The 14990-nt window shown below is 34.1% G+C and overlaps 3 protein-coding genes across 5 annotated transcripts; all 3 read right to left on the reverse strand.

Annotated features, from left to right (window-relative positions):
- Positions 1-1640: 1640 nt before the first annotated feature.
- LOC148158469 (complement C1q-like protein 4) lies at positions 1641-3513 on the reverse strand. 3 transcript variants are annotated; one of them, XM_088007585.1, is made up of 6 exons: positions 3258-3513; positions 3083-3145; positions 2729-2770; positions 2344-2427; positions 2025-2156; positions 1641-1924 (listed from the first exon to the last, which is right to left on the reverse strand). In XM_088007585.1, the coding sequence occupies exons 1-6, from the start codon at positions 3481-3483 to the stop codon at positions 1641-1643; spliced, it is 831 nt and encodes a 276-aa protein (XP_087863711.1). In that variant the 5' UTR covers positions 3484-3513. The 3 variants fall into 3 exon arrangements, with proteins under 3 accessions (XP_087863711.1, XP_087863713.1, XP_087863712.1); XM_088007587.1 differs by lacking the exon at positions 3083-3145; XM_088007586.1 differs by lacking the exon at positions 2729-2770.
- Positions 3514-5544: 2031 nt separating this feature from the next.
- Positions 5545-10041, reverse strand: LOC106913192 (uncharacterized). Its single transcript, XM_088007417.1, has 7 exons — positions 9679-10041; positions 8948-9010; positions 8482-8565; positions 7937-7999; positions 7657-7740; positions 7319-7453; positions 5545-7228 (listed from the first exon to the last, which is right to left on the reverse strand). The coding sequence occupies exons 1-7, from the start codon at positions 9944-9946 to the stop codon at positions 6945-6947; spliced, it is 981 nt and encodes a 326-aa protein (XP_087863543.1). The 5' UTR covers positions 9947-10041; the 3' UTR covers positions 5545-6944.
- Positions 10042-11291: 1250 nt separating this feature from the next.
- LOC148158470 (uncharacterized) lies at positions 11292-14680 on the reverse strand. The gene is made up of 6 exons (XM_088007588.1): positions 14357-14680; positions 14215-14256; positions 13607-13648; positions 12985-13071; positions 12408-12539; positions 11292-12322 (listed from the first exon to the last, which is right to left on the reverse strand). The coding sequence occupies exons 1-6, from the start codon at positions 14616-14618 to the stop codon at positions 12039-12041; spliced, it is 849 nt and encodes a 282-aa protein (XP_087863714.1). The 5' UTR covers positions 14619-14680; the 3' UTR covers positions 11292-12038.
- Positions 14681-14990: the final 310 nt, after the last annotated feature.

Consider the following 14990-nt stretch of genomic DNA (forward strand, 5'->3'; position numbering starts at 1 on the left):
AACACCTGACTAATGATTAACTAAATCTTTTGTCTGAAGTCTGTGCAGATAACAGATGTTTCTATGGGTTTGACCACTTAGGCATAACCTCTGGTCATAAACATTATATTACTGGCACACTCTTCTCATAGCTAAACATTTCATGAAATCTCAAGTTTTAAAAACAATTGATTTTGTTGAAAGAAATGAAAGCTGGAAACAGCTGACATTTTTATTACTTGTGTATTAATGATCTAATGATGCATAACATATTTAATTGGTCATGGGACTGAACACGCTTTTGTGCAGCCCGTGGTGGTTCTTTGAAGCTGCAGTATGTAACTTTTATAAAAAAAATATACATTTCTTACGTATTTGTTAAAACTGTCGCTATGTCGTGATAGTATGGTTTGACACAGATAATCTGTTAAGAATTACAGCTCCTCTGCCTTGCCCCAGTCCTAACTAGGTTACAGTTGAAAACAAGTAATTAAATTACTTTTACTTCCCCACAAGCAGACTGTGCTATGAAACTGTGCTACTGTCTGTGAGTATCTCACAACAATCATGTGAGCGTGTAAGGTCATGATTCTGTAGAAGTGTGTGTGAGAGAAAACATAGTTTTTGTCCTAAATGGCCCGTCATACCTCAGCCTCAGTTTTCTGATTCCACTCTCTGATGCGTCCAGGTGCTTCTTTGTACTGAGCCGTTTCCTGTTTCAGTCGTTTTCTTGAAGGATTTGGAGGCTACGAAAAATAACTTATCTGAAGTTCACATTATCCACATCATTACTTGTAATAAAAATATATAATGAATAAAAGGCATGTAGTTGCCTCTTCAGTGTCTGCAGAGGGATACTGTCAAAATGTGCTTGATTACAAAGAAAAGATAGATTTTTTCATTCAAAGACAGATGGTTGAATTTACTCTGGAAAAAATATAAGATGAACATTAAATTTCTACTAAACAAACATACAATGTGAAGTATGGTTCAATCAATAAACTTTTATTTGTAAAACATGGTTTCAAACAAAAGCTGTTGATTCAAATATTGTACATAAAACAGCAATGAAAGACTGACACACAATAAACCACAATAATCACACAATACAAGAATCAGAAAGTTCAATAAACAAATAAAAACAAAAAAGTGGAAGAAACTCGTGTAGGTGATAAGGCTTGGTGTGTGTGTGTGTGTGTGTGCGTGTGTGTGCGTGTGTGTGCGTGTGTGTGCGTGTGTGTGTGTGCGTGTGTGTGGGGGTGTGTGTGCGTGTGTGTGCCTGTGTGTGCGTGTGTGTGCGTGTGTGTGCGTGTGTGGGTGGGTGGGTGGGTGTGTATACATATACATAGAGAGAGAAATAGAGATAAGACAGAAGTGAATAATTCTATATTTACTCAGAAACCAATGTAAAAAGTATTGCAATAAAATAAAATTAGTGTTTAGTTGAGATTTCTTAATGTTAACTATTGAAACCTGTCATTTTGGAGGCAATTTGTTCCACCCATTAAAATAACAGATTGCCAGATTGGTCAGATTGAAATTAAATATATGACTGACTAAAAGTTGTAACCACTACATTTAAGGAAATGTATTTAGCTCAGTGTATACATTAGTTCTGATATGTTGTAGAGTTGATGGTGAAAATCAGCACAGCTTGCTGCTCACATGGTGAAAAGCAGGTGACCACTGAAGGTTGTGTGATGATTTCCGTTGTCATGAATCCTTGAGTTTTCCCACTGACGCAAAAATATAACATCTCCAACCTCTAACAGCAATGTGGCACCATTAGTGCCTTTAACATCACCACTGGACTGATGTTGATATGCAATAAAAATATGTTCTCCATTCTTGGTCAACACAGCACCTGTAGGATGTGAAGCATGTCCAAGTCCAAAGATATAGAACTCAAAGTGGTAGGCTCCTCTGACTGGAGCTGTGAAAAAACCTGAAATACATAATAATAATAATAATAATAATAATAATAATAATAATAATAATAATAATAATAATAATAATAATAATAATAATCACTTAAACTGAGGTACCTGTGTTTGGGTTGTAGGCATTTCCGATGTTTGAAACAACATGTCTGAAGACCAGAGGTGTTTGTGTGTTAAATGGACCAACCGTTTCTGAACCAGACGCCAACAAGGAAGCTGAGAAAGCCACTCGCTTCACTGTGAGAGAAAAAGTAAATGTTAGGATCCAGCATGAATTTATTCACTGTAAGCTGATTTTATTTTGATAGAGACAAGAATTTAAAACTTGGCCATATTTTTAACATTTTAAAATTTGTTAGATAAATGTAATTTTTTTTAACAGATATGACTGTTAACATGGGAGTTTATTTCTAAATTCACAGACCTTCTCCTTCTCTCCTCAGAGCCTCCACCTGGTTTTCAGTTCTGTTTGCCCTGGTTTGAACCCTGATCAGTTCCTCTGCATGAGCTGAAATCAGATGAACCACAGTAATTATTATTATTATTATTATTATTATTATTATTATTATTATTATTATTATTATTATTATTATTATTATTATTATTATTATTATGTTACCCCTTCCTGTTAAAAGAGAACAAAACAGATATTTGTTTTACATTAGTTGTCTTCTTTTCCTCAAGATTTAAGTGGTTATAATATACAGGAGACACTTTGATTTGCCCCAGTTCTGATATTTTTGTTATAAAAACAAAATGAAGGCAAACAAGATGATGTCATAAATTACATGTAATCAGTATCTAAATACCTTGGTAGTGTTGTTTCAGATTGTCCAACTCTTTACTTTTTTCTGGAAAAAAAAGACATCGTGTTTATTTCCTGTTGCCACAATGCACATTTCAAATATATTTCCTTTAGGTTTCTCTCTAATTTAAAGCATAATTGAAAAGACGATGAATAATAGATTTAATCTATTCTTCCTGTCAGTGAAGATTTTAACAGTAGGTCCTATTTGTACTTGCAATTGCATCTCAGATCAATTTAGAATAAGATTAATAATTATCAATTAAAAAACCAGACAGGAGTGATGCTTATGTTGAACAAAACTGATTTTACCTCTGATGTCTAACTTTTACTCATGAAGGCTTTCTGTGATAAATACCTTGGTACTGTTGTTTCAACTTTTCCACCTCCGTCTTTTGCAGTTCCAGTTCGCTCACCTTTGCTGTTGGTGACAATACGACATAACAAAATAAACAATATAATTGTTTCTATGCAAACATTTTAGTTAAATAAGGTAGAAATTCCCAGTGATATTCTTCGGTTTCAAAACATACCATCATGGTCTTTCTGTAAGCACCTGAGCTCCACCTTCAGTCCAGCCAGTGAGGCGCTCATCTCTCTCAGCACAGCATTGATGTCCTGCTTAAAGGTTTGTTGATCATTTGAAAGATTTTCTGCGTCTCCTTCCTGTGGTCCAGTTTGTCTTATTTCATTGTCGGCTACGGCATGCAGCTGAGCGCTGGAGAGAGAGCAGATTAGCAGCAATGCTTGGAAAAACATTTTGGTCTCTGTCCTCAGTCTCTACAGATCAGCTTTGTGGGTTCACTTCACCCAAGCCTTTAAATACTGCCTTTACTACAGTTGAATAATTATTACCACAACGTTCTTTTCTTTTTTTATAGAAACACGTGGCAGGTGATAAGGCTTGATACATTGGACTAGTCGTATACAATCAAAAAGCACAATATTTTGCAACAAATGACAAACCATAGTTTTGAATTTGGAATATTTTTTTTCTATAATTGGTCTGTTTTTTGTTGTTAGTGTTGTTGGTTGGTGTTATTTTCATTCTCAAAACTATAAAATGTTTCCCTTTACAAAAGCTGAAAATAAATTCTTACATTTCAATGTCAGAATCCTCTCCATGATAAAAACCAAGGGCAAACTTATTTTAAATAGATTTTTGACAGTAACTTATTCACCTCTCTTTTAAAAACAGTTGTGTTCTTGACATTAAATCGTCCTTCTTACATAGCAAACTCTCTGATGGGTATTTTCCTCGAACCTTCATTCAAAGAACCACAGACAACGTATATGAATTTTATGACCAAGCTTTTGCAAAAGGAGAAGTCTCAGCAAACTGCTCCTCCGAGCCGTTCACTGAGCGTTCTGAAGACCTTTGGTTACAGCTTGTCTTTTATTATCAAGCAAAAAGAAGGAGTTTAGGTAAGGAAGACAGCAGAGACAAAATACGACTGCACACAGACAGTTTCTAAAATAGGGAGTATTCCGGTTGATAAGGAGGCACCTGTGGAAAGTAATTTAAGGTCTGGGAAACACACAGATAACTGTTTCACATGAAGACGAACAGGTAGATGGGGCCTCCAGGTCAGTTTATACACACATAAGGAAGAGAACACGTTAAACTGAAAATCACAATAATACTGAATGTTAATTAACTATTGATTAACATTAGACTGAATATGAACTAAAGTAATAACAAAATGATAATACCAAAAAATCTCTAACACTCTCTTCTATGACTCTGGTGCTGTATTAAACAACTGATTTAAATTGTATTTGGCAGACCAGGACTCTCTTCATTCACCTGGCTTCTATAATTTTGAGGAACCAAAAACCACATGTGGAGTTTCTCAAGCTTTGGCGTCATGCCACAATGCAATATCTATATGTTCTTCCTCGGTCAGATAAAACATTTTAACATCTCTTACCATTCCTGTATGCTGATGTGACACATCTTTATGTTCCTTTATCACCACATGACCACAGTGCTTTGCAGTCACTGAGAAATAGTGTCTACAAGTTTAATGGTAACATGCACCACAGCCTTTTCCAGCAAAATGAAGGAAACAAAATTGTTGTTTTTTTTATTAGAAATCAGCAATTAAATCAACGAGGCCACAAACCAGATCACACTAGAAACCTAGATTCAGTCACACAGTCAGACCTACTTTTTATGAGCAACACAATATCTATTATGATCTATTATAATCTACAATCAAATAACTATAATTAATTAAACATTCATGAGCCACCAATATGACGGCTCATAAATGGCTCACAAATCAGTAAGTTACTTAAAGGAAGATGAAAATATAGTTCACACATGTTGTCTAAGATGGATTTTGTTTCACTATTATCTGACGATAATCTCACTGAGCATCTGTGAAGGAAACCTATCAAAGTCAGGTCATTGATTTCGTATCAATGACCTCACTTGATAAGAGGTCATTATCTCTTATCATGAGATAATTATGTCTTAGCAATTAGTATGTCTTAGTAAATTAGTATGTCTTAGTAAATTAGTATGTCTTAGTAAACATGGAGGGTGGGCAAATTTCAGGAAGTCCACAAAGCTTGAATGCATCTTATTGCAAAGAAATTCCTGAATTTATGAGCACTTCTAAGATGTTCAAATTTGTAATGACATTTTTTTTTACAAAGAAAGACAAACAACAAAAGGCACAACCTTCTCTTTATCCTATAAACCAAATGATGAAGAGGATTTTCTCACCTCCTCATTAAAAGCATCATCGTCATCATTAATCACACCCATGTATCATCTTAGAAAAAGACTGCTATGGTAACAACTCAGTCTGGTTGTTTTAGTCTTTGAAGTGGCTTTATTAAGTAAACAGATATAAAAATCTGAATTCTGTAATTTTCTCTGTAACCAAGTCCAAAACCATGTCCTTATTGTTGCTGAAACAGTAAAAAGCAGTGCTGTTTTTGTTAAGTTTGTTTTTTGCTTGTGGGAAAAAAGATAATTATATTCTTTTATACAAAGACAAAAAGCTTCCATCCTCATTCTCACTAATATCTGAACTTACTGCGATAAGGTTTAGCTTAGCATGATTATTAACTAATATGACAATATTTCTAAAATAAAATTTTAAAAACATAATTTTAAATCAAGTTATGGTTCAATAAAATAAACTTTATTTATAAAGAATGTTTTAAAAGCAACTATATTACTGTACACACAATTGTAAACAAAGAAGCTGAGGAAGACACATATTTAATCAAAATGCTCATAAAATATTCAAATGAAAATGTACAAAAAATAAAAAATAAAACATGGATACAAAACAGAAAGAAAAAAATCCAATAACTCACTCTCGAACTGATGTAAAGTTATTGAAATAAAGTTTTATATTAGACTAATAGTTATTTTGTGTTGAAGTCCATCAGGTAGGAGGCAATTGGTTTCACACATTTATAGAACCACTTTTAATCCCAGTTTAGTCAGATTTAAATTATATACATATATAGTCACAGTGTAGTTAGTATATCCATGATATTTGATGATTATTTGTTTTGCATGTAATATTTTACATGCAAAAATATTAACTTCTAAATAGCAAAGAAATGCGTACTCTGTTAGATTCATTAATGAGTTTTAATGTGTGATACTGTAGCTGGTAGAAAACTGGGATTGTTTGTTGCTCACATGGAAAAAGAAGATGACCACTGAAGGTATCCTGGTGATTTTGGTTATAAATCCTTGAGCTTTGTAACCATTTCCAGACTAATATATCTCATTTACTTTTGTTCTCACTGGTTCCTGAATTTCTTTGGATCTCAGCATGATGTCTAACTTTTGAAACTCTTGTGGCAAACTTCACTTTGTCAGGCAGGTCTTATTGAAGTGACGTCTTAATTGAAAACTGATTTGGCAGTAATCAGGTAGCTGCAATTCAACTCAGGTGTGATAAACCACAATTAAATTATGCTTTATTAGGTGGGAGTAATCACTTTTTCACACAGGATTAGGTAGATTTGGATTATTTTGCCCCATTAAAAACATACATGTTCATTTAAAAAACACGTTTTGTGTTTAGTTAAGTTGATATTTAAATTGATTTAATGCTACGAAACTCTTATGTGTGACAAAAGTGGAGAAAAAGAGGAAATCAGGACGAGAAATCACACCACTGTAGCTCCGTGTCAGTTCCAACAATGTTGTAGAGTTGATGGTGAAAATCAGCACAGCTTGCTGCTCACATGAGAAAAAGCAGGTGACCACTGAAGGTTGTGTGACGATTTCCGTTGTCAAGAATCTTTGAGTTTTGCCACTGACGCAAAAATATAACATCTCCAACCTCTAACAGTAATGTGACACCATTAGCAGCATTAGCACCATGAGAAGGCTGATGTTCATATGCAATAAAAATATGTTCTCCATTCTTGGTCAACACAGCACCTGTAGGATGTGAAGCATGTCCATGTCCATAGATATAGAACTCAAAGTGGTAGACTCCTCTCACTGGAGCTGTGAAAAAACCTGAAATGCATAATAATAATAATAATAATAATAATAATAATAATAATAATAATAATAATAACAATAATAGCAACATTTAAACAGAGATACCTGTGTTTGGGTTGTAGGCATTTCCTATATTTGTTTGAACATATCTGAAGACCAAAGGTGTGTGTGTGTTAAATGGTCCAGTTTCTCCAGCGTTGCCTGAAGACATCAAGGAAGCTGAGAAAGCCACTTGTTTCACTGTAAGTCAGGAAGTAATTATTAGGATCCAGCATAAAATTATCCACTGTAAGCTGTTTTGATTTGAATAAAAAAGAAGGATGTGGGATTAAAAATTTGGTCAGATTTTTAACAACAGAAATGCATTATTTATTTTAAACAAATGTAACATTTTTAACAAAAATGATTTTTAACATGGGGAGTTTATTTCTGAATTCACAGACCTTCTCCTTCTCTCCTCAGAGCCTCCACTTTGGTTTCAGTGCCATTTGCCCTGGTTTGAACTCTGAGCAGCTCCTCTGCATGAGCTGAAGTTATGCAAAGCAAAAGAACAGTTATCAATTTTACTCTTGTGACTATTATTTATCAAAATGACAGAATACTGTTGTTATTTCTTTTGTATTATTATTTGGTAGTATTTTTAATCACGGCAGCTGACATGAAAGGTAATGTTTTGATACCTTTAATAAGAGTTTATTTTTGATTTTTTCCTTATTGGCATACCTTGGTGTTGTTCTTTCAGCTTGTCCAACTCTTTCTTCTGCACCTCCAGTTCTTTTGTCTTAGCTGAGTGTGGATCAAAGAAAAAATATAATTTGACAAAAACATTTAAACAACTGTCTTTGCAATTAATTTTTACATCCAAATATTTATGTTGCTACATTTCTCCATTACATCTTATTTTTGATCAGTCAATCAATTAAGATTAGTTGTATTGCGCATTTCGGCAGCAAGGCAGTTCAAACTGCTTTATATCATAAAAACACAACAATCAATCGAAGCATTACATTTTTCTAAGTGCATCAAATATCGTTTGGTGTTTCATTTATGGTACCAAAGCAACTCTAAACAGATGGTTTTTAGTCTAGATGTAAAGAAACTCAGCGTTTTGACTGTTTTACAAGGAAAACTGATCTTCTTGATTTTTGCTTCCTAGTCACTGAAGAGACATTTAAATAAATATAATTATGAAGAATGAGACTCTTGGCAATTGTAGATTAAAAATGCCTTATGATATGATAATATGAGGCTCAATAAGGATTTTTAACCTTCTCCTTCTCTTCTCAGAGTCTTCACTTGATCTTCAGTGATGTTTGCCAGGGCTTTAACACTGCTCAGCTCTCCTGCCTGAGCTGGAAATACAATAACAAAAGAACAAACATCTTACCATCACTATTATGCAAACAAAAAAAACATTTATTTTAATTATCCATCCCTGCAATTGACCCTCTTGGCAACATTGCTCTTGTTCTTTAAACCTATTTCCATGGACAGTAGATAAATAAATAAATACCTTGGTACTGTTGCTTCAGTTTGTCTAATTCATCTTTCTGCAGCTCCAATTCTCTCTTTTCAACACACACTAGCTGATATCTAAATGTTCACCTTTACATCTTAAATGAACAATAAATGAACAAATACACAAATTACACAAACTACACTGACAAATATGTGACCTCATTAGGTTGTAAATACACATTTAACATGTCATTTCATTTTTCATGTAATAGATACCTTGAAACTGTTGCTTAATCATATCCAACTCATTCTTTAGCAACTCCAGTTCTCTGGCCTTAGCTGTTGGTGTAAAAAGGAAAAACAAAAATATAAACCATTATTTACACTGTCAGTAAAATAATTTAACATTTAGCATTGGTAAGAAAACATTTAACTCTTTTCCCATTACATATTTTTCCAGTTTAGGTGATTTTACCTGATATTTTCTTCAGCTTTATAACTTAAATTTTGAGTGAGAGTTGAGCTTTTTTATTGTCTTTATAATTAGTTAAAATGCTGTCACAAGACATAAGCCACTATGCAACAGTTAGAGACAGGTGAGAAATGTTCAAAAGACAGTAGCTATGATTTGAGACAAAGGTGAATTGGCCTGGAGTCAATGCATCTGACAAGTAAATTTTATTTACATTAAAATGGTTGCTTTAATTTAGTGCTGTGCTGTATAAATAAACTACCATGACATAAGTAGACATCTTTGTTTTGTTGGTTGTGTTACTTCACTACAAAAATGACACAAAGGTAATAGTTTCTGGTTAACTTGCTATTGATTCCTTTTCTATCCAAACTGCAACCTTTACAAATAATGATTTATCATCAACTCCTGCTGTTTCATCAGCACCATTGGCTGTTTGTGTGGATATAAAAGAAAAGATTGCAAAGCAATGATCTCCCCATGAGTAATTCTTAGCATTAATTACTTATGTGATGCGTCTTTTTTATGAACATACCTTCGTTGTCTCTCTCTAAGTATCCCAGCTGCACCTTCAGTCCAGCCAGTGAACCGGTCATCTCTCTCAGCACACCATTGATGTCCTGGGTACATGTTTCTGGTGGGTTTGAAAGGCTTTCTGTGTCTCTGTCCTGTGATTCAGTTTGTCTTATATGTGAATTTATTTTGTTGTCAGACTTTGTTTCTAGCTCTGCTGTGGAGAGAGAGCAGATTAACAGCAATAGAAAAATCATTCCCATCTCTTTTCTCAGTTTTCGTCTCTGCATGTAAGGTTTGTGGTTTCTTGCATGATCCAAGCTTATATACTGCGTAACTCTCCGTTATTGATTATTACCATCCTGCAGGAACACGTGCAGGTGATAAGACCCGTTATTTTGGACTCGCGTATAAAATAGGCCTTTTGCAATTGTTTTACAGATAGTTCTCTTTACATTGTGGTGTATTTTCTGGTCAAACGGGGCATTGTCAGATAAAAGGTTTTGAAATTAATCTTACAACATTGTGACAATGTGTGATAATATAGTAGGGATCATAAGATAGTGGTAGAAATGACACATTCACTGTTAAGACAGGTTATTAAAATATGGTATTTTGGAAACATTTCATTTGAGTAAACAGTTTGTTTCAAACTTTGCAAAACTGATTGAAATTGATTAGCATTGAAGCTTACCATTTTGAATCTCAAGTTTTGGACAATTAGGAGTAACTCTGTAGTTAGAATGAAAACTTTATCTGTTGAACATGATAAACTTTGTTCAGTTTACTGAACTTTTTCTCACCAAACATTTAGTGATGAAATAACCAGATTACTGACATCAGTGAAATGTTGATCAACTCAAAGTTCAAGTACAGCTGTCAACAAAGATTGCAGACACAGTTCCAAGTTTATTGCTGGGAAGCCAAAACTGTTAATGATTTATTATACAAAAGAACAAATAAAAATTTGATTACTATCATCACTGAAATGTGGGTCACCTCATAAAGTTCAACAAAGAGAATACAGAGATAGATCCAGGTTTATTAGCACCGCTGAGAAAGTAAAGCTGTTAATGATTGATCACACAAACAAAAGAGCAAACAGAAATGTTGGCAGATTTTTAATCTCCATAAGCAAAGAGGAAGCTGAAGTATTTCTGTAATACGACTCTATTGGATGCATAAGTGACAACTGTAAGACATGTTTAAATAAGTAAATTTATTAAGCAATCCAAACACATTTACATGTTAAGCAATCCCAAAATGTAGATACTAATGTAAGTCAAAATTCAGAGACTGATCAGAGGGACAAAGTTAATAAAGTTCCTCCAGATCTATAGACAGCGCCTCGTTTTATACACATATTTTCCAACATAAACACATGGTGACATTCACATGTTCCATGTTGACGTGTTGTTTAGCTGTATTGTCTCCTCGTTCCTCTGGGATCCATGGATGAACTTCTCTTTTGAACTGAATGTGTTTTGTGTGTTCAGACACTACGTCGCTCATAGCACAAAGGTCTCAGCTTGTGTTACTGAGACATAAAGATGTACTTAATATGACAATATTTCTAAATTAAAATGTTGAAAATGTAAGTTTACATCATTGAGTGATGATTCAATAAAAAAAACCTTATTTATATAGAACATTTTTATTCAGTTATTCATCAAAATGCTCATTCAGTGAGAACTTTACAAAACAATACATGGATATAAACCACAAAGACAAAATATCCAATAGCTCACTCTCGAATTGATTTAAATCTACTGAAATTATATTTTGCTTGACCTGCTTAGTTTTTACAGCAAGGAAATGTAACGTCTAAGAAGCAAAGAAATGTGTATTTATGTGGTACTGAAACTGATAAGAATTTGGACTGTTTGTTGCTCACAGGGCAAAAGAAGACGATCACTGAAGGTATCATGGTGATTTTGGTTATCATAAATCCTTGAGCTTTGTAACCATTTCCAGGCTGGCAGATCTTAATAAGATTTTTTCTCATTTGTTCCTGAATTTTGTTGGATCTCAGCCTGATGTCTACTTTTTGAGGAACCATTTGTGTACTTTGATTTTCCAGGAAGGTCTTATGTGATGTTTTAATTGAGAATAGGTGTGGCAGTAATCAGGGCAATCACTTTGTCACAAAGGACGAGGTGGGTTTGGATTATTTTCTGCCTTCAGAATAAATATCATTGTTTCAAAACTGCATTTTGTGTTTAGTTAATTTAGTATTTAAATTGATTTGATATTATGAAGTATAACAAACATGCAAAAAATATAAAATCAGGGCGAGAGCAAATACTTTCTCACACCACTGTAGCTCTGTGTCAGTTCTGACATGTTGTAGAGTTGATGGTGAAAATCAGCACAGCTTACTGCTCACATGGGGAAAAGCAGGTGACCACTGAAGGTATTGTGATGATTCTCGTTATCAAAAATCCTTGAGTTTTTCCACTGACGCAAAAATATGAGATCTCCAACCTCTAACAGTAATGTGACACCATTAGCAGATTTAGCATAGTGAGAAGGCTGATGTTCATATGCCATAACAATATGTTCTCCATTCTTGGTCAACACAGCACCTGTAGAATGTGAAGCATATCCAGGTCCATAGATATACAACTCAAAGTGGTAGGCTCCTCTCACTGGAGCTGTGAAAACCCCTGAAATACATAATAATAATAATAATAATAATAATAATAATAATAATAATAATAATAATAATAATAATAATGCACACCGAGGTACCTGTGTTTGGGTTGTAGGCATTTCCGATGTTTGAGACAACGTTTTTGAAAACCAGAGGTGTGTGTGAGTTAAATGGACCAATCGTTATTGAACCAGAGGCCAACAAGGAAGCTGAGAAAGCCACTCGTTTCACTGTGAGAGAAAAAGTAAATATTAGGATCCAGCATGAATTTATCCAGTGCATACTGATTCTTTTTGAATAAAAAGGAAGAATCCAAAATTTTATATTTTGCCAGATTTTTAACAACAGCAACGCATTCTTTATTTTAAACAAATGGAACATTTTTTAACAAATATGATTGTTGCCATTTCCAGAAAACTGTAAAACAGCTGAAACACTGACTTCCTTTAAATCTCAACTAAAAACCCACCTGTTTAGAGTTATATTACAAACGTAATCAATTATGAATTTATCAATGGCATTTGACAATGTAATGTTTTGATTGTTGATTCTATGTTGCATGACTTTGTGGTTTTGTGTTTGTTATGCACTTTAAAAGGCCTTGCTGCTGAAATGTGATATACAAATAAACTTTTGATTTGATTTAATAGTGAGTTTATTTCTGAACTCACAAACCTTCTCCTTCTCTCCTCAGAGCCTCCACTTTGGTTTCAGTGCCGTTTGCCCTGGTTTGAACTCTGAGCAGTTCCTCTGCATGAGCTGAAATTATACAAAGCAAAAGAACAGAAATTAATATATGATTATTAGATTAATTATATAATTTCTTTTACATTTATCCAAAAATGTACATTGATCCCTGGTGTGTCAAGTTCCATCCATCCATCCATCCATCCATCCATCCATCCATCCATCCATCCATCCATCCATCCATCCATCCATCCATTTTCTTTACACCCTTGTCCCTTAGTGTGGTTGGGAGGGTTGGGGGTGCCTCCTTTCTCCAGCTAACGTTCCGGGCGAGAGGCGGGGTCACCCTGGACAGGTCGCCAGTCTGTCGCAGGTTTGTCAAGTTAAGAAGTAAAATTCATTTCTTTTATATGTGTGTAAAACAAACATTTGGTTTCTTTGCTGATCCTTTATTGTCAGCTCTGTAAGTATTATAACAGTAATATAACTATTATATTAGTGGTAATATGAGAATTCAATTACTTTACATACCTTGATAAAGTAATTTAATTCTTTATCAAATTAAGAGATTAAATTGCTCTTAATTTAATCAGCACTTAAATTTAGAGTCTGTATAACTCTTTCTTCTGTACCTCCAGTTCTTTCGTTTTAGCTGTGTGGATCACAGAAATAAATTTATGATTTTTACAAAAAATGTCAATGCAATGAAACATTTACATACAAATATTTACATTGGTGCATTTCTTCAAAATGTCGCCCCCCCCCCCACCATCCTATAATCCAGCAAAAGTGAAAACTTGTAGATGATTTATGCTTCATTTATACAGGCTGTGTCTTTATAATATGATGCAGGTTTTGTATCTAGTGACAAGGATGACCCCCAAAAATAAAATATAAAACATCAGAGCTCTGTAGGATTATTAGCTAATGGCACTATGACTGGTGAAATATAAAAACATCCAAAAATCCCCTGATTAATGCACACCCTTGAATTGATCACATTCAAAAAATTGGTTGGCTTTTTAAAAATAATTTCAGACATATGATACAGCATTTTACCATCTCTAATGTTTTATCATCTGTCTATCTGCAGATGTCCCTCTAGAATTTAATATGTTCCTTGGCACTACTGCTATTGCTTAAACGTAGTTACTTGTACAATGAATAGATACAAATAAGTTAACCTGTTATTAATAATAACAATAACTTAATAAATACCTTGGTACTGTTGTTTCAGCAGCTCCACTTCTCTTGTTTTTACTGTTGTGGCAATGAAATGAGAATGGTTAAATATAAACTTATTTATATGTTAACACTAACATGTCAACACATCTTGTGTTCTTTGCTGTTCTTGTGTTACCTTCATAATCTCTCTGTAGGTACCTCATCTCCACCTTCAGTCCAGCCAACGAGGCGCTCATCTCTCTCAGCACAGCATTGATGTCCTGTGTGCAGGTTTGTTGATTGTCTGAGAGATTCACTGCATCTGCTGCCTGTGATTCTGTTTGCCTTAAATGTGAAATAACTTCATTGTTAGCATTTGGTTGAAGCTGAGCTGTGGAGAGAAAGCAGATTAGCAACAATAATGAGAAAAGCATTGTGATCTCCATTCTCAACATCATATTTTGTGGTTTCTGTGATGGTTCGAGCCTTAAATATTCACAGCAGCTGACAAATAATTAACTAAATCCTTTGTCTGAAGTCTGTGCAGATAACAGATGTTCTGTGGGTTTGACCAATAAAAAAAGGCATAACCTTTGGTCAAAAAGATTATATTGCTGGCACACTCTTCTCTTAGCTAAACATTTAACAAAATCTCAAGTTTTAAACATATTTGATTTTGTTGAAAGAATTTAAAGCTGGAAGCAGCTGATTTTTGAACAATCATTTTTATTACCTGTGTGTTAATGATCTAATGATGCATAAAATATTTAATTGGTCATGGAACTGAACACACTTTTGTGCAGCCCGTGGTGGTTCTCTGCTATCTGAAG

The sequence above is a fragment of the Poecilia mexicana genome, unplaced genomic scaffold, assembly GCF_051168715.1.
Source record: "Poecilia mexicana isolate PSO_F unplaced genomic scaffold, ASM5116871v1 scaffold_7, whole genome shotgun sequence".
NCBI lineage: Eukaryota > Metazoa > Chordata > Actinopteri > Cyprinodontiformes > Poeciliidae > Poecilia > Poecilia mexicana.